The sequence below is a fragment of the Solanum dulcamara genome, chromosome 5, assembly GCF_947179165.1.
Source record: "Solanum dulcamara chromosome 5, daSolDulc1.2, whole genome shotgun sequence".
NCBI classification, from domain to species: Eukaryota; Viridiplantae; Streptophyta; class Magnoliopsida; order Solanales; family Solanaceae; genus Solanum; species Solanum dulcamara.
Window position 1 is genome coordinate 61,062,380 of NC_077241.1, and position 20,413 is coordinate 61,082,792.

The 20,413-nt window shown below is 37.4% G+C and overlaps 1 protein-coding gene and 1 pseudogene across 1 annotated transcript; one reads left to right on the forward strand and one right to left on the reverse strand.

Annotated features, from left to right (window-relative positions):
* Positions 1 to 443: 443 nt before the first annotated feature.
* LOC129889288 (receptor-like protein kinase HSL1) lies at positions 444 to 2,932 on the reverse strand. Its single transcript, XM_055964531.1, has 2 exons — positions 1,143 to 2,932; positions 444 to 1,062 (listed from the first exon to the last, which is right to left on the reverse strand). Exons 1-2 carry the CDS (start codon positions 2,920 to 2,922, stop codon positions 743 to 745), a joined length of 2,100 nt encoding a protein of 699 aa, XP_055820506.1. The 5' UTR covers positions 2,923 to 2,932; the 3' UTR covers positions 444 to 742.
* Positions 2,933 to 5,644: 2,712 nt separating this feature from the next.
* The window catches only part of LOC129888599 (receptor-like protein kinase HSL1), a 28,542-nt pseudogene continuing 13,773 nt past the window's right edge, over positions 5,645 to 20,413 (forward strand).

Consider the following 20,413-nt stretch of genomic DNA (forward strand, 5'->3'; position numbering starts at 1 on the left):
GAAGCTCTTCATCTCTTCATTTAAACACATCACACAGAGAAAGAAAAAAATATAGAAAGCTGTGATGTATACCATAAACTATATAAGAAAATAGTTTGTGAAGAAAAAAATAGAATGTGAGCGATATTTTTAGTGAGGTAGTAAATTAGAAAAGGGTTATTTCTTTTGAGTGTGTAGTAGTCACTTTGGGTATTGTACTCGTTATTATATGGTCTAAAATTCATTGTTACAGTAATATCAGTTTGTCTTTTTGGCCTGTGATTTTTTCCCTTATTTAAAATGATTTTCACATAAAAATTCTTGGTGTCATTATTTTCCTATTTTATTTCCATTATTTCTAACCATATATATTGTGCGCTAGTCAGCATTTTCTCAACGTCGGCTCCAATTGTCATCTCTACTTACAAACTTGTCTGTAGTCACAATAACCAATATTTACCTGAACAATATTTATAACTTTTACATCTCAATTTAAACCAACAAAGAAAAAACTAACACTAAATGGAAAATCCTCATTCTATAAAGAAAATAATATGGTAAAAGTTTTACCAAGAAAAGAAAACAAGATGTCCCTTCTTGGAAAAATAAAAATAAACCTTCTTAGGAAAGGAAACAAGAAACAAGAAACAAAAAGTCCTACTTTTAAAAGGAATTAACCTCACCTTGGTCTAAACAAGACACTATTTGCATGAATCATCAAAGACTCTCTAAACATCTCTATTTACAATTATGTTTGTCTCTCTCAAATATGGGGGTCTCTGCAGCTTTGGAGAACATAGCAAACCTCCTTCATTGATGGCCTACCAGAAGGTGATGCTCCAGTACACATCACTCCTAGTTTAAAAACACTTCTCATTTGTTCCAAATTACTTGCTTCCATGACTTCTTCATCGAGGGCCTCGAGAATGGAATTCCCCTCTCTGTAACACTGTTCAGCCCATTGTGCTAGATTCATTTGCTCCTCCCTGACAATGGGTCCTCTCCCTGTTGTCAATTCTAAAAGAACCACTCCGTAGCTATAGATATCAGTCTTTACGTTCACTTTGAATGTCGAGGCATACTCTGTTAGACCAACTATTAAAATTTCGTATATTAGAATTGGATTAAAAAAATTGAAAATAGACAGTTTAGCTGTAATGTACCTGGTGCAATGTAACCAAAAGTTCCAGCAACACCAGAAGCTGTCTCAGGATCGTCATCCCGCCTGGCTAGTATTTTTGCTAGTCCAAAATCTGCTAATTTTGCATTGAATTCGGAGTCCAGAAGGATATTGCTGGACTTAATGTCTCTGTGAATGATGGGTCGTGTGCAATGATGGTGCATATAGCATAGTCCTTGAGCTGCACCAATGGCTATATTTAATCTCTTTCGCCAATCCAGGGACGGGGTACTACTTTGACCTGGTGATGCTGTTCTTTTCTTTCCATGAAGCCATTTGTCGAGGCTTTGTTTCTCAAAGTATTCATAGACTAGAAGCTTTCTGTCTGCACTTGAGATGCAACACATGAGCTTGACAATGTTGTTGTGTCGAATGCTACCAAGTGTTCTAACTTCAGCCAGGAATTCCTTTTGTGGTCTTCCACCTGATTTTTCCCCATGCCCTATGCTTTTAACAGCATAAGTATTGCCTGTTTGGTCGATCACAACTCGATAGACCTTCCCTGATCCTCCATTTCCTATTATGTTTTCGTCTTTCAAGCTAGACAAAATGTCCTCTGTAGTTACTTTCAACTTTTGAAATGAAATGAAGTTCATGTCATCTTTGGCATTCTGCTTCTTTGTTTTTTGCCAATGCTTTCTGACCATGTAAAAGATCCATATTAACTGTATAGCTATACCAACTCCTACAATAGGAATAATGATAATCAAGTGCTTTGGTCTCGAGGAATTTCGAACCTCATGACCAGAGGAGCAGCTTGGTAGGCCGAGAATGGATAAGTTCTTGGCTGTAGAACAAAGATTGGACTCGTCAAAGCAATTCTCTTCGTATGTTAACTTGACATATTCAGCAGAAATTCTTCCTGAGAATTTGTTGGAACAAAGCCTTAAAGTATTTCTTGGCTTAAGATGTTCTATACTTTTTGAAATGTCTCCTGCTAACTGATTATAAGACAAATCCAGAGCATCCAGTCCAGGTAAATACCTAAATCCCTTTGGTATAGAACCAGTCAATTGGTTATGAGAAAGATCCATATCGTACAAACTAAACAAGTCCATTTCATCAGGTATCACACTGGACAAGTAGTTGGAACTTAGCGACAGGTGACGCAAATAATGCAACTGGAACAAATGATTTGTAATTGAACCACTTAGAGAATTATGTGACAAATCCAATTTCACAAGATTTTTCAAGTTTCCAATATCTACTGGTATCGAACCGTTCAAGAAGTTCTCAGAGAGATTAAGAATTTTTAGTTGGGATACTTGTATTTGTTTTGGCATCTCACCAGACAACATGTTACCATTAAGATACAAATTGAGTAATTGTTTCATCCGAAACAACTCACCTGGAATCCGGTCGCTCAAAGAATTATTGGACAAGTCCAAATGTTGTAACATTGAGCAATCCTTCAGGGTTACTGATATAATTCCTGAAATGTTGTTGTTGGAGAGATCAATAAAGGTAAGGTTCTTGAGCTCACATATTATTGTTGATGGAATTGTTCCAGTAATGTTTTTTCCTCCAAGATGTAGCTCTGTCACTACCCTGTCATCGATGCATGAAACTCCTGACCAATTACATGCTGAAGAATTCATATTCCACGATTGGAGAAACTCTGAATCACTCCAGTGTTGTTTCAATTTGAGCAACACGGACTGTTCCAATTGTAAATTTTCTTGGAATGACGGGCTAATTAGGACGAAAAAAATGAGGAAGAACATTTGCATTTTGTTGATTCTTCCCATTGTGTTTCTTTTCATTTGGCAGTTAAGTTACTATGAATGAATTTAATAAAGAGCTCATACTACGACAATAAATAAAGGTGATTCAAGTCAACGTACTTATTTATCTTTCAAGTAACTTCAATTTTAAGTTATTTAGGGTGTAAGCTGCACTGTGCTTTCCTAATAAATTAGTGTGAAAGAGTATCAAGCAGCAATTATTGACTAGTTGTCTCCTTCTGACCAACTCCAGCTGCCAATTAACATTCAGTATGAGTTGTAAATCATTGGTTCATAAACTCTGTTTGGATGGTTCTTAATACTTATTGTATTGTGTTGAATTATATCGTATTATATTGTTTTAATGAATATTATGTTTGGATAAATTGGATTTTTTTTGTCACTACATAACGTAGAACATCAACAATTGAAGAATTAACCTATACGAAAAATAGGATATGCAGTAGAACTACTATAAAGGAAAAAATATGATTATTTCCCTAAATATTATGTAAATAAAAGTGAGAAGAAGAAAAAAAAAGTGACGATACGATGCAAATAAGAATGGACTTAGTAGAGAATAGCAGAAGAAAAGTATAATTGGGAGACCTTCCGCAAACCCAAGATTATTAACTAAGATCGGAAGATTCAACTAAAGAAAGAAAGCTAGAAAGGAGAATGTGTATTTTGGTAAGACAATTTTGTTATGGAAGAAGACTCTTTTATTTTTGTTGTTGGGTTTTGGGTTAAATACAAATGCCTAATGCCACCACTTCCTTAAATTGACATCACGAATGGAATATATTTAGGTTTCAAACCACGAATGATAATTCTTCTCATTCGTGCTTCACAGATAGCCTCTTTCGAATTTAATAAAGATATCTCAGAACATAAGTTCTTGAGAAAATTTGGGGCCAAACGCATAATGCAATTTCACTAAAAAAAAATTCTAAAAATAACTTACCAAGAATATTTGGGAACTTGAGGCCAAACGGGGACTTAGAATTGTTAAGATGGGAAACTAATTTGCCTAAAAAATAAACATAACTGTTAAATCAAAGATGCAAAAATAAAGAACAAGAAATGAAATTTTGGGAGAAATTTCTTCTTCCTTTTCTGTTATTTAATATTCACTATATCACATCCTTATATAGAATCTAGAGGCACAATCAAGATTTGAAGTTTATGGGTTCTAAATTTAGAACAAGACCTCAGGCTAATATACAATAACAATCAAACTAAAGAATGTATCGATATTCAATATAAATGAACCGTAATTTTAATTTGAAAAACTGATTTTGGGAAAAAGTGAAAGAAACCATATTCTCTTTTTTGTTTTAGATTAGAGGTGCTTTTTGCCTTTTTCATTTGTTAATTTTTATGTAAAATCAACCTAAAAGGGTTAAAAAATAGGAGAAAAAAACTGACAAAAGTTGATTCGAACCCACATCTCAAAAAATCTAAGGCTTTGGTAGCCTCTTCGTGACCAAGGAACTATCCACTTGTTTTTGTAAGCGCATTCGCACATAAAGTATCATGTATATTTACTAGAATTTTCTAATGCAAATATAGAATTTAAGCATAAGTTATTGGGTAACGTTGTGGCTTTGATAGAATTCATATTCTCCCTAATTAAGTGTTGGAATAATAATTCAAAGTTGGAATAGAAATCCTAAGTTGATTAGAATTTGTTATTTGCTATTTATTTAATTCACGTCTAGTTAGAATTTGTTTGTCCAAGTTCATATAGAAATAGATTTTCTAGTTCTAGTTTAATTTGATTTCTTACTATTATAAATAGGAATGTTGTTAGATTATTTTCAATACATAGAAATACACAAAAATATATAGAAAATACAAAAGACAAAGAAATACATAGATCTTGAAGTAAGATTCAAGAAATTTTGAATTTATAAATAAAATATTTTCCTTCATTAAGACTTCCTCTTTTCCGATCGTAATAGGATAATATTATTTTATTTTCCTAATTAAATTACAATTACATACATAATTACCATAAATACAATTTTTCATATTTACTTCATTAATAATAATACAAGTGTGAAATACTTGTGCACACACTAGTATTAACCGACAGAAGGTGCAACCTTTTATTCTTAAAAAATTGCTAACAAATCAGATGAACAAATATAATAAAAAGATAAAATGAATTGGTACACATCCTAATACAGGCCTCACTCCCCAATGGCGTCACATTATCCTCTTGTTTTACTTGCTCACAAGAAACGTGCACCACCAATGATTACAAATCTCTTGTTTTCTTTCACGCATGACTTCACATTTTTCTTGTGTGTTTTATCTTCTTTTTTTATTATTCATATTGACTATTGAGGGTTGGGGTTTTGAAAATAGGAGATTTATTATTTCTTTGAATATCACCTCCTATCTTAAAGTAATAACATAAATTAAAAAAATTTAAAATATAAAATAATAAAATAGACTTCTAATAACTATTTATTATAATAGACTTCCAATAATTATTTTTGTTAAGGAGTATATCAAGTCAACGCTATAAAAGGAAGGGAGGGAGTAAATTACTCGCTTGACTTGGTGAAAAGGAGACAACTCTCCCATTATTCTGACTTGATCGTCTTTCGCGTAAATCTAATTTTTGAAAGAGAAATACATTGACTTTGAATGACTATTTTATTTATTGTTGAAATATGAGTGAGTTCTTTATTAAATTCATACTGACTTGACAGCCAAATGAAAAAGAAACACAAGGTAAGCATCAATTAACATGATCCAACCAAGCTCTAACCATTTTTTTCTTCTTAATATGCAAATCTTCTTCCTAATTAGCCTGTCTTTTCAAGAAACCTTACAATTTTCGGGCACGGAACATGTAACACCCCCCAAAATTCATCACTTAGATTCGGACCCTTCTTCGTATACGTGTAGGATCGAACCCGACTATTGTGAAGTGTATGAATGAGTTAGGATGAGTTACCAAGTAATTGGAGAGCGTTAAAGGTGACGTGGGGTCATGTAGGATCCCTAGAACCAAGCTAAGCCCAAAGAATTCGTCTTGGCTAAGTTTTAGAATGAGTTCGTATAAGGGGTTAACTTCTAACGACCCTATCTTTTGAAATATGATGATCTGGGTGGCCCATGACCTATTAAGTTAAAGATCTTCGAGTCTTCTTTTCAACGCCGCCAAGATTGTAATTTTTGGAGTTCGGAGTCAAGAGTTATAATTATCCTGAGACGGACTAGTACTGCAGGAATTTCAGGCCCGGTGGCAACTGTTGGAAACCTGGGCTTGGCGCCGCAACAAGCCTCAATAGTTTGGTCCCTGGCGCGGCGCACCACTATGAGATATGCAGGATTTTCAAGCCTCTTTTCCAGAACCCAGAAAATATAGGCTTGGCACTGTAAGGGCGTGACGCGCCACTATAGCGCCATAAAATAACCTTAGTAGTTTGTTCCTTGGCGCAACGCACCACAATCAGATGTGCAAGTTTTAAGCCTACAATCGACTTGGCGCCGCAGTGGCGCAACGCGCCACTATCGCGCCAAGAGTGTTTTAGCCATTTTTCTAGATTTTCGAAGAAAGGGCAGATTGGGCATTTCCCAAATTATATATACACACTAGCCTTGGATGTTTTGGACCATTTTTTTCAATATCTCTCTCTCTCTCTCTAAAAGCCCTAGAAAATTCCCTCTCTCTAAAAGCCCTAGAAAATTCTCTCTCTTCCCCTTCAAATCCTTTTCCAACAAGGATTGTCTTCAAGAACTTCAAGATTCAAGCTTTCCATTGAAGATCCAATATCAAGGTTTTCTTCAAAGTCTTCACTAAGTTATGTAAGGCTACTCAAAGCATGGGTTGAGTCCACCCATGTTCCCTACATCTTCTTTGAGATTCATTGTTCATAAGAATGAAGTTTATTGATAGAGTTAGGTCCATATATGTAACACCCCCCAAAATTTTTCCCTAAGATTCGGACCTTTCTTGTATTTGTGTAGGGTCAAACTCAATTATTATGAAGTGTGTGCATGAATGAGGATGAGTTCCTAAGTAATTAAAGAGTGTTAGAGATGATGTGCGGTCATAAGGGATTCTTCGAATCAAGCTAAGTCCAAAAGAATTCATCTTGGATAAGTTGTCGAAGGAGTTTGTATAAGGGTCGACCTCTAACGACCATATCATTTGAAATATGATGATCTGGGTGGCCTACGACCTATTAAATTAAAGTTCATCGAGTCTTCTTTCCAACGCCACCAAGAGTGTAATTTTTGGAGTTCGGAGTCAAAAGGTATGACAATCCTATGACGGACGGGTAGTGCAAGAATTTCAGGCCTGGGCTGTGACTACAGGAAACCTGGGCTTGGCACCGCAGTGGCGCGATGCGCCACTATCGCGCCAGGAACAAGCCTTAGTAGTTTGGTCCCTAGCGCGACGTACCACTAGGAGATGTGCAGGGTTCTCAAGCCTATTTTCCAGAACCAAGAAAACTTAGGCTTGGCGCTGTAAAGGCGCGATACGCCACTATCGCGCCACAAAACAACCTCAGTAGTTTGGTCCTTGGCACGACGCACCACTATCAGATGTGCAGGTTTTAAGCCTAATTTCGACTTGGCGCCGTAGTGGCGTGATGCACCACTATCGCGCCAGGAGCATTTATAGCCTGTTTTCCAAATTTTTGGAGAAAGGGCAATTTGGGTTTTTTCCCAAATTATATATACACCATCCTTGAACTTTTTGGGACCATTTTTCAGTCCCCCTCTCTCTCTCTAAAAGCCCTAATATTTTCCCTCTCTTCTTCTTCTTCTCCAAATCCTTCTCCAACAAAGGGAGCCTTCAAGAGTTTCAAGGATTCAAGCCTTCCATTGAACACCTAACATCAAGGTTTCTTCAAAGTCTTCAAGAAAGGTATGTAAGGCTAACCTAAAATATGGATTGAGTTATTCCATATGTCCATGTATGTGTTGGATAGGAGTTGTGAAAGATTTGAACCTTTTAGGATGGTTTTCTTGAAACTTTTCCTAAACCCTAGAATATCTTTATATACTAGAAATTGATGGATGATTTCATGACTTGATTTCTTAAATAGTCAACTTTCATATTATTGACTACAATTGTATCTTTGTACATAGATTTATAGATATTGATGATATTCTTGAGTTGAGTTTTGTTGGGAGTATGGGTTCATGTTTCATTCACATGAATCCAAGTTAAGATTCCTTCGTCATAATTGTCTTGAGGTTGAGATGGGTGGTTTTGTGTATATATGTATTGATTGGAATAAAAAGAATGAATTGGTTAGTTAAGAATGTCCTTTTGCTTCTATAAATTGAACATAGGACTAAAATGAAGATTGTGGAGTAGACGTTTGATATTGATGTGATGATGATAATTGACAATAAGGTGATGATAATAATTGATAATGATGTGGATGATGATGTTGATAATGATGTGAATGGTGATGTTTTGATGATGATGTGAATGATGATGTGAATGGTGATTATATAATATATGTAGAATGATTGATGAAGAGATTATGTTGATGAGGAGGTTGTGTGATGAAATAGATTGGAGTCTAATATGATTATGTGATATGTAATTTACCTAATTTGATGTGGTTGAAGTCTTACGAACATTTTGAAAATAAATAATTTTGAAAACATTTTTGCATAAACTATTTATACATTATTTTGAATTTAAAGAGTAATTATTTTCATCTATGATTTAAAAAGAGTTTAAGTATGAGTTGAGTATTTTTACTTTTAAAAATATCGATTTTTGAGATTGAGTTAAGATTGTATAAATTTTAAAAAGAAGAGTTTGACGATTTGAGATGAGTTGATTTGAAAGAAGGTCCAATGAGGCCAGATTTGAGTTGAGTTTTGAAAAGAGTCCAATGAGACTAAATAAGTATTTTGAGTATCTTACTCACTTGCTAGATTTGAAAGCTATGCATGCTACAGAGATCAAGGGGGTTGAGTTGATGTCTTATCAACTTAAGGATATGGAAAACATCTGGTATAACTAGTGGGAACAAAATAGAGGTGAAGATGTTGAGCCTGCTATGTGGAATGAATTTGAAGGAGCCTTTCTTGACCACTTCTTTCCCAGAGAATTGAGAGAAGCGAAGGTGGAAGAGTTTGTAAATCTAAAACAAGAAAGTATGACCGTTAAGGAGTATAGTATAAAGTTCATCCAGCTATCCAGATATGCTTCATAGATAATCCCAGATATAAGGTCGAAGAGGAGGAAATTTGTCTCCGTTTTGGGAAGACATGTGAAGAAGGAGTGCAAAGAGGCATTGTTAATCGCCGACATGGATATTTTAAGATTAATAGTGTACGCTCAACAGGTGGAGGATGAGAAGAGGAAAGACAAAGAGGAGCATATGAGTAAGAAGGCAAAATCAGCAGGGCATGAGAATGAACAAAGGCAAAACAAGGGCAACAGGTCCTTCTTCTAGAAGAGGCCTTCCAACTACGCCTCATCTACCGCTAGTGCACCTATGCCGCAAAACAGGTATGATCGACAGGTACAGAGTCGCCAAAATCTCAGACTCCAGGGTTCTCAATCCTAGGCTAGCGTGGGTCAAGGTTCACAAGGGAAGCCGCCATGCGGCAAGTGTGATAAGCTCCACTTGGGGGAGTGCAGAGCGAGAAGGGTTGGTTGTTATAAATGCGGCCAAATGGACCATTTTCAGAAGGAGTGTCCAACATGGGGGAACAGAGCCCACTATTCTACCACTGCACCACCAGCTAGAGGTAATCAGAGGGAAACTACTTCAAGTACGAGCGGAGGTACAAACCATCTATATGCCATGGGTAGTCGCCAAGATCAGGAGGACTCTCCAAACATTGTGATGGGTATGATTCAAGTCTTTTCTCTTGACTATTATGTTTTGATGGATTCGGGTGCCATACTATCTTTTGTGACTCCTTACGTGGCAAGTAAATTCAATAGAATTCCTGAATGTCTTCGTGAGCCTTTCTACATAGCTACTCCTGTCAATGATTCTGTCTTAGCTGAGAAAGTCTATAGAGATTGCACTGTGTCAATCCATCATAGGGATACCTTGGTTGACTTAGTTGAGTTGGACATGGTTGACTTTGATGTGATCCTTGGCATGGACTGGATTTATGTCTGTTATGCCTCTATTGATTGTAGGACTTAGATTGTCAAGTTCAAATTCCCGAATGAGGCGGTCATAGAGTGAAAGGGTAGTCCTGTCATGCCTAAGAGTAAGTTTATTTTATACCTTAGGGCCAAAAAGCTAATCTCAAAAGGGTGTATTTATCACATTGTCCGAGTAAAAGATGACAAGGTTGAGTCTTCATCCCTTGAGTCGGTTCCGATTGTCAATGAGTTTCCCGAAGTCTTTCCCGAAGACCTGCCCGTAGTCCCCCCCGATAGGGAGATCGACTTTGGAATTGATGTTCTTCCTGATACCCAGCCTATCTCCATCCCTCTATATAGAATGGCTCCGGCTGAGTTGAAAGAGTTCAAAGAATAGTTGAAGGACTTGTTAGATAAGGGATTCATTAGGCCGAGTGTCTCACCATAGGGTGCTCCTATCCTATTCATGTGAAAGAAAAATGGGTCCCTTAGAATGTGTATTGACTACAGAAAGCTGAACAAGGTCACCATAAAGAACAAATACCCTCTCCCCAGAATAGATGACTTATTTGATCAACTTCAGGGTGCCACCTGTTTCTCAAAGATAGACCTAAGATCAGGCTACCATCAGTTGAAAGTGAGGGAGTGTGATATCCCAAAGACAGCTTTTCGGATCCATTATGGCCACTTTGAATTCTTGGTTATGTCCTTTGGGTTGACTAATTCCCCCGCAGCTTTCATGGATCTCATAAACCAAGTATTTAAACCATATCTTGATATGTTTGTGATTGTATTCATAGATGATATTTTGGTTTACTCCAAGAATAAGGAGGAGCACGCCTATCATCTTAGAGTTATCTTGTAAACTTTGAAAGACCAGGTATTGTATGCAAAGTTCTCCAAATGTGAGTTTTAGATTGCATCAGTGGCTTTTCTAGGCCACATTATATCTGGAAATGATATTTAGGTTGATGCTCAGAAGATTGAAGTAGTGAGACATTGGCCCCGACCCACATCCTCGATAAAGATAAGAAGATTCTTGGGTTTGGCTGGCTATTATCGAAGGTTTGTAGAGGGATTCTCATCCATATCATCACCATTGACTAAGCTGACCTAAAATAAGGCTAAGTTCCAATGGTCCGATGCGTGTGAGGAGAGTTTCCAAAAATTGAAGACCAAGCTAACCACTACTCCTGTTCTAACTTTGCCTGAGGGAACAGAGGATTTTATGATCTATTGTGATGCGTCTAGAGTTGGTTTGGGTTGTGTGTTGATGCAGAGGGGAAAAGTGATAGTCTATGCTTCAAGACAGCTTGAGATTCATGAGAGAAATTATCCAACTCATGACCTTGAGCTGGCAGCTGTGGTATTTGCTCTTAAAATTTGGCGCTACTATTTGTATGGAGTGTATGTTGATATGTTCACCAACCATAAGAGTTTACAATAGTCTTCAGCCAGAAGGAACTCAATCTGAGGCAAAAGAAATGGCTTGAACTACTCAAAAACTACGATATGAGCATCCTCCACCTTCTAGGTAAAGCTAATGTTATTGCTAATGCTCTTAACAGGTTGTTTATGGGTAGCACTGCCCATATAGAGGAGGGAAGGAAAGAATTGGCAAAAGAGGTACACAGATTAGCCCAATTGGGAGTTCGTATTGAAGAGAATAATGAAGGTGGAGTTAATATTCAGGATGGGTCAGCATCCTCACTCGTGGCTAAGGTAAAAGAGAAGCAAGACCAAAATCCCATCCTTGTCTAGTTGAAACAAGTTGTTCACAAGAAAAAGGTAATGGTTTTTACCAAAGGGGGAGATAATGTGTTGAGGTACCAAAATTGATTATGTGTACTAAACATCGATGATGTTTGAGAAATGATTATGGCCGAAGCGCATAGTTCCAGATACTCCATTCATCCTGGCTCTACAAAGATATATCATGACTTGAGGGAAGTTTATTGGTGGAGTGGAATGAAGAGAAATATCACGAAATTCATTTCAGGTGTCCGAATTACCAACAGGTTAAAGTTGAGCATCAAAGGCCATATGGGTTAGCTCAAAATATAGAGATTCCAGAATGGAAGTGGGAAATGATCAACATGGACTTTATTACGGGATTGCCGAGGTGCCGAAAGTAGCATGATTTGATTTGGGTGATTGTGGATTGAATGACGAAATCAACTCACTTCTTAGCAGTTAAGACTACTGACACCGCAGAAGATTATGAAAAACTATACATTCAGGAGATTGTCAGATTGCACAGGGTTCCCCTGTCTATCATCTTAGACCGAGGAGCTCAATTCACTTCCCAATTTTGGAAATCCTTCCAGAAGGGACTGGGTTCAAAGGTGAATCTTAGTACGACCTTTCATCCGTAGACAGATGGCCAAGCATAGCGTACCATCCAGACGTTAGAGGATATGTTGAGGGAATGCATACTTGACTTCAAAGGAAATTGGGATGATCACTTACCTGTCATAGAGTTTACATATAATAATAGCTATCATGCAAGCATTCAAATGGCTCCTTATAAAGCTTTGTATGGGAGGAGGTGTAGATCACCAATTAGGTGGTTTGAAGTTGGTGAGGCTGAGTTGATTGGGCCTGATTTTGTTCACCAAGCTATGGAGAAGGTGAGAGTTATTCAAGATAGGCTAAAGATAACCTAAAGCCGTCAAAAATCTTATACCGATGTGAGGAGGAAAGACTTAGATTTTGAGGTGGATGATTGGGTATACTTGAAAGTGTCACCATGAAGGGAGTCATGAGGTTTGGAAGGAAGGGAAAGCTTAGTCCTTGATATATTAGTCCTTACCAGGTTGTGAGGAGGATAGGGAGTGTCGCTTATGAATTAGAGTTCCCCTCGGAGCTAGCTGCTATTCATCCGATATTCCACGTCTCAATGTTGAAGAAGTGCTTGGGCGATCCCTCGTTGGTAGTCCTCATTGATAGTATTGGTGTTAAGGATCGCTTGTCCTATAAGGAGGTTCCGATCCAAATTGTTGATCGCCAAATTTGCAAATTGAGGAACAAAGAGATCGCCTCAGTCAAAGTCTTATGGAGAAATCAATTTGTTGAGGAAGCCACATGGAAAGCGGAGGAAGATATGAAAGCTCAATACCTGTATCTATTCGTGCCTACCGATGAGAATGTTGAAGGTAATGTCCATTTTTTTACTTGAATTTGTTTGTGCATTTTGAGTTTGGATAGTAATTATTTTGAGAATTTGATTGGTTGCATGACTAAATTCTGATTGTGATTTGTACCCCGAGTCCATCCTTGGTTTACTCGTCATTCGAGGATGAATGATCCCAAGGGGGAGATAATGTAACACCCCCAAAATTCTTCACTAAGATTCGGATCCTTCTTCGTATACGTGTAGGATCGAACCCGACTATTGTGAAGTGTATGCATGAGTTATGATGAGTTTCCAAGTAATTAGAGAGCGTTAGAGGTGATGTGGGGTCATGAAGGATCCCTAGAACCAAGCTAATCCCAAAGAATTCGTCTTGGCTAAATTTTAGAATGAGTTCGTATAAGGGGTCGACTTCTAACGACCCTATCTTTTGAAATATGATGATTTGGATGACCCATGACCTATTAAATTAAAGGTCTTCGAGTCTTGTTTCCAACGCTGCTAAAATTGTAATTTTTGGAGTTCGGAGTGAAGAGTTATAATTATCCTGAGACGGACTAGTACTGCAGGAATTTCAGGCTTGGGTAGCAACCGCTAGAAACCTAGGCTTGGCGCCGCAGTGGCGCGATGCGCCATTATCGCGCCAAGAACAAGCCTCAGTAGTTTGGTCCCTAGCGCGGCGCGCCACTACAAGATGTGCAGGGTTTTCAAGCCTATTTTCCATAACACAGAAAATATAGGCTTGGCGCTCTAAGGGCGCGATGCGCCACTATAGCACCATAAAATAGCCTCAGTAGTTTGGTCCTTGGCGCGATGCGTCACTACCAGATGTGCAAGTTTTAAGCCTACAATCGACTTGGCGCTGTAGTGGCGCGATGCGCCACTATCGTGCTAAGAGTATTTTTGCCGTTTTTCTAGATTTTTGAAAAAAGGGCAAATTGGGCATTTCCCAAATTATATATACACACTAGCCTTGGACGTTTTGGACCATTTTTTTTCAGTTCCTCTCTCTCTCTCTAAAAGCCCTAGAAAATTCCCTCTCTTCCCCTTCAAATCCTTTTCCAACAAGGATTGTCTTCAAGAACTTCAAGATTCAAGCTTTCCATTAAAGACCCAATATCAAGGTTTTTTTCAAAGTCTTCACTAAGGTATGTAAGGCTACTCAAAGCATGGGTTGATTCCACCCATGTTCCCTATATCATCTTTGAGATTGATTGTTTATAAGAATGAAGTTTATTGATAGAGTTAGGTCTATATAGGTCCTTTTCATCTATTAATCTAAATTTTATTATGCTGATGTTGTGGAGTCAAGAAAGTGATGTGCTACATGTTGGTATGAGTTGATTGAGATGAGAGGTCGAACATATATTGTTAATTTCTTAACTATGTTGATTATGATAAAGAATGTTAATTTTCTTAAATATGTTGCTTATCTTGAATTTTTGATTCAAAACCTTGGAGTTGTGATGAGTGCCAATAGATTTGTTAAATGAATAGAGGAACGATTGGATAATTTTGTATGTTGTTATAAATACATATTTAATCTACTCTTGAAAGATATGATTGGGATTGATCGGATAGTATGATTGGGAGAGGTTTGATTGTGATAGAATTGATGAGTTGACAAGGTTGTAAATGAGACTTGTCGATATGATTTGATTGAGTTGATTGGATGGAGTTTTATGAGCATTGAGTCTTGGGAGAAGTATCGAGCATTGAATTGGGTAAGAGTAAGTAATAACTCGAATCCAATAACTACGTCGCCAAACGTAGGAGGGGATTGAACCATTAAAGTTGGATGCTTCCCTAAAATTATTGTCCTAACATTATAGGACTTGGTTGGACTGGATCCATCATTTGTTGATTCATTCATACCCTGACAAAGTATGAACGGACGCAGCAACAACATCGGTTTGTTGTACTGTCACTGGCTCATAAGTGATGGTTGTCGGATAAGCAAAACTTCCATATAGGTCTTAATAGTACTCTGAGTCGGATTGAGTTGAGTTGTATGTGAATGGTCCCATCTAAACCATATTCTTGTTTAGACTTAGGACACTTGACTGAATTGGTCTTCTTTCTGAGTTGAGATTCTGAATTAGTTTGGTTCTTTCTGATGTTGTTTCATTCGGACATTTTACATACTCGTACATTCCATTTACTGACGCTATTTGGCCTGCATCATTTCATGATACAGAGATAGGAACTAGAGATCATCAACCGACGCACCATTGAAGATCTCCCCGCTTTTAGCTAGTTGGCGAGTCCTCCCAGTTTCCGGAGGATACCGAGATTATCTTTATAGCCCTATTTTGTTTTCTTTATTTTGGTTGTTGGTAGCCATAGACTTGTCATTGGCACCTCCTGGATTGTTGATAGAGGCTTCATAGACTAGAGTGTGGAAGTGTTGGATTGTTCGTTTTGTCTAGTTTTATTCTATCTAGTTATTGATTTGATAGTTGTTTGGAATTTGGCCCTATATTATGGATAGTATCCCTATGATTGAGTCTTCCGCTGGTAGAATGTGAATAAATAAAAGTGTGTCTGGACCAGGTGGTTTGCTTGAAGGATAGAAATGGCTTTCGAGTGCCGGCCATGCCTAGGGTACCCTCCCGGGGCGTGACAAAATAATCTATATTATTGAGCTTAAAACAACACTGGAGGGATTCGAGTTCTTCCGGTCATGGGATTTGAATTCTTCAGAATGCAATTGGTCATGAGTTTCATGCATCAATGAAAGGGTAGTCACAGAACTAAATCTTGGGGAAAAGAACATTACTAGAACAATTCCATCAATAATTATATGTGAGCTCAAGAACCTTACCTTAATTGATCTCTCTAACAACAATATTTCAGGAACTATACCACTAAGCCTGTAAGATTGCTTAATGTTACAACATTTAGACTTGTCCAATAATTCTTTGAGCAGCCGAATTCCAGGTGAATTGTTTGGGATGAAAACACTAGTCAATTTGTATCTTAAGGGTAACATGTTTTTCGGTGAGATGCCAAAACAAATATCAGCATCCCAACTGGAAAATCTTGATCTCTCTGAGAACCACTTGAACGGTTCGATACCAGAAGATATTGGAAACTTGAAAAATCTTGTGAAATTGGACATGTCACATAATTATCTAACTAGTTTAATTACAAGCAAGTTGTTCCAATTGAACCAATTGAGTCACTTGTCGCTAAGTTACAACTACTTATATGGTGTATTACCTAATGCAATGGCCTTGTTTAGTTTGTATGATTGGATCTTTCTCACAACCAATTGACTGGTTCTATACCAAAGAGATTTGCGAATTCATCTGGTTTGGATGCTTTGGATTTGTCGTATAATCAGTTATTAGGAAACATTTCAGGAAGTATAAAACATCTGTGGCCTAGAATTACTTTAAGGCTTTGTTTCAACAAGTTCTCAAGAAGAATTTCTTCTGATTTTGGTAAGCTAACATATGAAGTGAATTGCTTTGATGAGTCCAATCATTGTTCTACATCCAACAGGTTTTCCATCCATGGCCTACCACCAAGCTGCTTGTTACAAGAAGGGGAAGAAGGATTAGAAAACAAAAAGTTGAATCAGTGAATAAAATGTAGCCGTAAATTGCTACAAAACTACAGGGAAGAAGAAGAGAAAGCTGGAATATTTTAAGTATTCTTTTTATTTATAGATTGTTAATTATGTAGGCTACAAATATATATATATATATATATATATAGTGTGTGTATGAGTACTACAAACCACAAAACAAGTAGGAAAAAACTCACACAATACATATGTGGCCAACTAACCACCACTCTTTGTGGACAACTGACCACCACAATTTGTGGCCAACAAACGACCACTTAGTTTTAAATAAAATACTTGGTTACTACATAAAAATATCTACTAAGTAGGAGTTTCTTAGATAAATCTTAATTTCCTAACACTCTTCCTTAAGATTTTTCATTGAAACTCCCTGCAACGACCTTTGAAACTCAAACTTATTAGTGGGAAGAGCCTTAGTTAGAATATCAGCTTGTTTTTCTTCAGTTCTGCAATGCATCAACTTAACTTCCCCATTCTTCTTGGCATCTCACAAAACATGGAATCTAATGTTGATATGCTTCGTCCTTTTATGTTCTACTAGATTTGTAGCCATAGCAATGGCTGATTTATTATCTACATATATTACTATTGGCTCTTTTGGCAAAAGATCTAATTCAAATAAAATTTTTCTCAACTAAATTCCTTGATTTGTAGCAGATTCAGCGGCCACATACTCGGCTTCTATTGAAGATTGAGCTACGATATCTTGCTTTTTTGTGCTCTAAGAAAAAATGCCTAAACCAAATGAAAAGGAGTAACTAGATATGCTTTTGTAATCATCCACCCCAATCGCTATCTGAATAGCCAATAAGAGATCCATTCTCCATACTTCTATACCAAATGCCATAATCAGTTGTCCCTATAATATACCTCAACACCCTTTTAGCAGCTCCAAGATGCTTGGTGTTGGGACATTGCATATCGAGACAGTAGACTAGATGCAAACATCACATCTGGCCTGTAGTAGTTAGATATAACATGCTTCCAATAAGGCTCCTATAAAGTTTTGAATCTGCCCGTTCTTCTCCATTATACTTCATTAACTTTTCATTCACAATAAGTGGAGTTGCAACAGGTTTGCACTTATCAAGTTTGAACCTTTTTAAGAGATTCAGGGCATACCTCTTTTGGAACAAGAAAATTCCTTCAGAAGATTGAGAAATTTCCATTCCCACGAAGAACTTTATCTCCCCTAGATCAGACATTTTAAAAACTTTTAGCATCGCATTTTTAACTTCTTGAATCACAAGAGAATCTTCACCTGTGATCATCAAATCATCAACATAAACGGATATCGCAATTAGCTTTCCATCAGCTTGCCTTTTCCTTATGCAGGTTCAATGATTCTCAAACGAGGAGAGACAGCAGCTTGGCATACTTGGACCTCATCACCAAATCATCACTCCAGCTATACCAATCACCATATCTCAACACTTGCAACTACTCCTGCAGCAGCACTATTGTACCCCAGCTGCAACTCCAACTATGAGAATTCTTTAATCCTCAATCCATCAACAACCAACATTATACAACCTCTGCTTCACCAATATGCAGCACAAACTAAGCACTTACAAGTCAATAGTACTTGGTATAGCAGATGGCAAGTTTGTTTGTTTGTGTGTTGTTCTGGTTGTAGTTTCCTGTGCAAGTGTTTCAAGGATACAACTCGCACCACAAAGAGGGGTCTACTCCTAACTATAACATGCAACAAAAAGCAGCTTATTCTTATCTGCAAACAAGGGAAGACTAAAGTATGACATGCTATGACCTCACTAATACCATCCATTACTCCTCATTACCTACAGCAGCTCTATTACAGACAAGCTTCTTGGAGATAACCACCAATTGACCTCCCTAACAGCAGCCCTATTCAGAGCTACATCATCTTCAAATTGCAGCATGCAATAAGTCAATTCAAGTCCTTCCTCAACAACACCTCCAAGGCTACTGGGTGTTACAATTCAATATACTTCATCTCCTTTTATCATCGTTAGCTGATATATACTTGATCTTGATGTGGATGCACCCCTCCATGGGGACTTACTTGGTATGACAAGACTAAAAAGGACAAAGATGAAAAGAATTTTCTCATCCCATGTGAGATAGAAGTTTTGTATACTTGTTCTTCTTCAATTTAGCTATGTATGATATGTAGCATAGTTGAATAGGACTAGTGTAGGTTACTTTCTTGTTTTCTCATGGAAGGGGAGAGTCTCTCTTATTTATGCTTTCTTAGTCGATTTGTACCGGGAGGAGTCCTCTCATAGGTTTACTGCTTTCTAGTTATAGTTAGCCTTTTTTTGTACCGGAGATGAGTTAGCCGACCTTAGTAGGTTAGACGACTTATGTACCAACATAGGATCGGAGGTAAGGTTTATGTCCCCCTCCTTGTATTTTTCTATTTTGTTATTTATGTTAAGGCTTGGGGTGATGCTCAACCCCTGACTGTGCACGAGAGGTGGGAGCCTCGTGTAGGGTCTGTTCCTATAAAAAAAACTTGCCTTTTGAAGTATAAAGTAGGCTCATTTAGGCTTCGGTTGAAGCCTTGACACAGCAAATGAGTATTCAGCCTACTGTACCAAGCTCTCGGAGCTAGTTTAAGACCGTAGAGAGCCTTTTTAAGCTTATACACCTTGTCTTCTTCACCTACAACTATAAAACCTTCAAGTTGTTCAACATATATATCTTCTTCAAGAAATCCTTTTAGAAATGCAGATTTGACATCTAAATAATAGATTTTCCACTTGTACTATATTGCAAGAGCAGTTAGAAATCTTACTGTCTCATGCCTTGAAATAGGTGCGAACGTATCTCCAAAGTCCATGCCAGTTTGCTGGGAATAGACTTTAACTATGAGCCTGGCTTTATGTTTGAAGATGGATCCATCTGGTTTGAACTTCGTTCTATAGACCCATTTAACACCAATAATATTCTTTTGTTCGGGCCTATCAACCAACTCCCATGTATCATTTTTATTAGTCATGGCAAGTTCCTCCTCCATTGCGGAATTCCAAGCTTCATCACTTGCTTCTTCTTCAAAGGAAGATGGTTCCATAAGACAAAAATTGCATTGCTCATAAACTTCCGCTAGTGACCTGGTCTTCAAAATTGGAGAATCAGTTGTCAATTCAACATTTGAAAGGTGTCTTGCTTCAGTAATAGGAATGGAAGAAATATCACTCATCTGCGGATTTTGAGCTACAACTAAAGTCCTCCCATCTTGGTTCTTCACAATAATATCTCGATCCCAATTATAGTGTTTAGACTCGTCCATTGCAAGATCTCTACTAATAAGCACCTTCTTTGTACGAACATTATACACTTTGTACCCTTTTGCTGCTGTGTTATATCCCAACAAAATATAGAGTTCTGCCTTGTTATCCAATTTGCCTCTTTTAGCATCTGGAACATGTGCATAGCAGACTGAACCAAAGACTTTTAAGTGTCTAGCAGATGGCTTTATACCCCTCCATGCTTCAAATGGTGTCATGTCTTGGAGTGATCTAGTTGGTAACCTATTCAGCAAATAGACTGCAGTATTGACTGCTTCAGCCCAAAAATATTTAGGCATCTTCTTTTCTGCCAGCATGTATCTTGCCATCTACATCACTGTTCTTTTCTTCCTCTAAGAAACCCCATTCTGTTCTGGAGTGTAGCTTATAGTGAATTGTTGTTGAATACCTAAGTCTTTACAATACTTGCTTAA

What these genes read in the sequence shown, in the direction of transcription:
- LOC129889288 (XM_055964531.1), bottom strand. Translation starts at nt 2,922, where the DNA reads ATGAAAAGAAACACAATGGGAAGAATCAACAAAATGCAAATGTTCTTC. An exon ending in TTTTGGTTACATTGCACCAG is followed by an intron (nt 1,063 to 1,142) that starts GTACATTACAGC and finishes TTGGTCTAACAG; the next exon opens with AGTATGCCTCGACATTCAAA.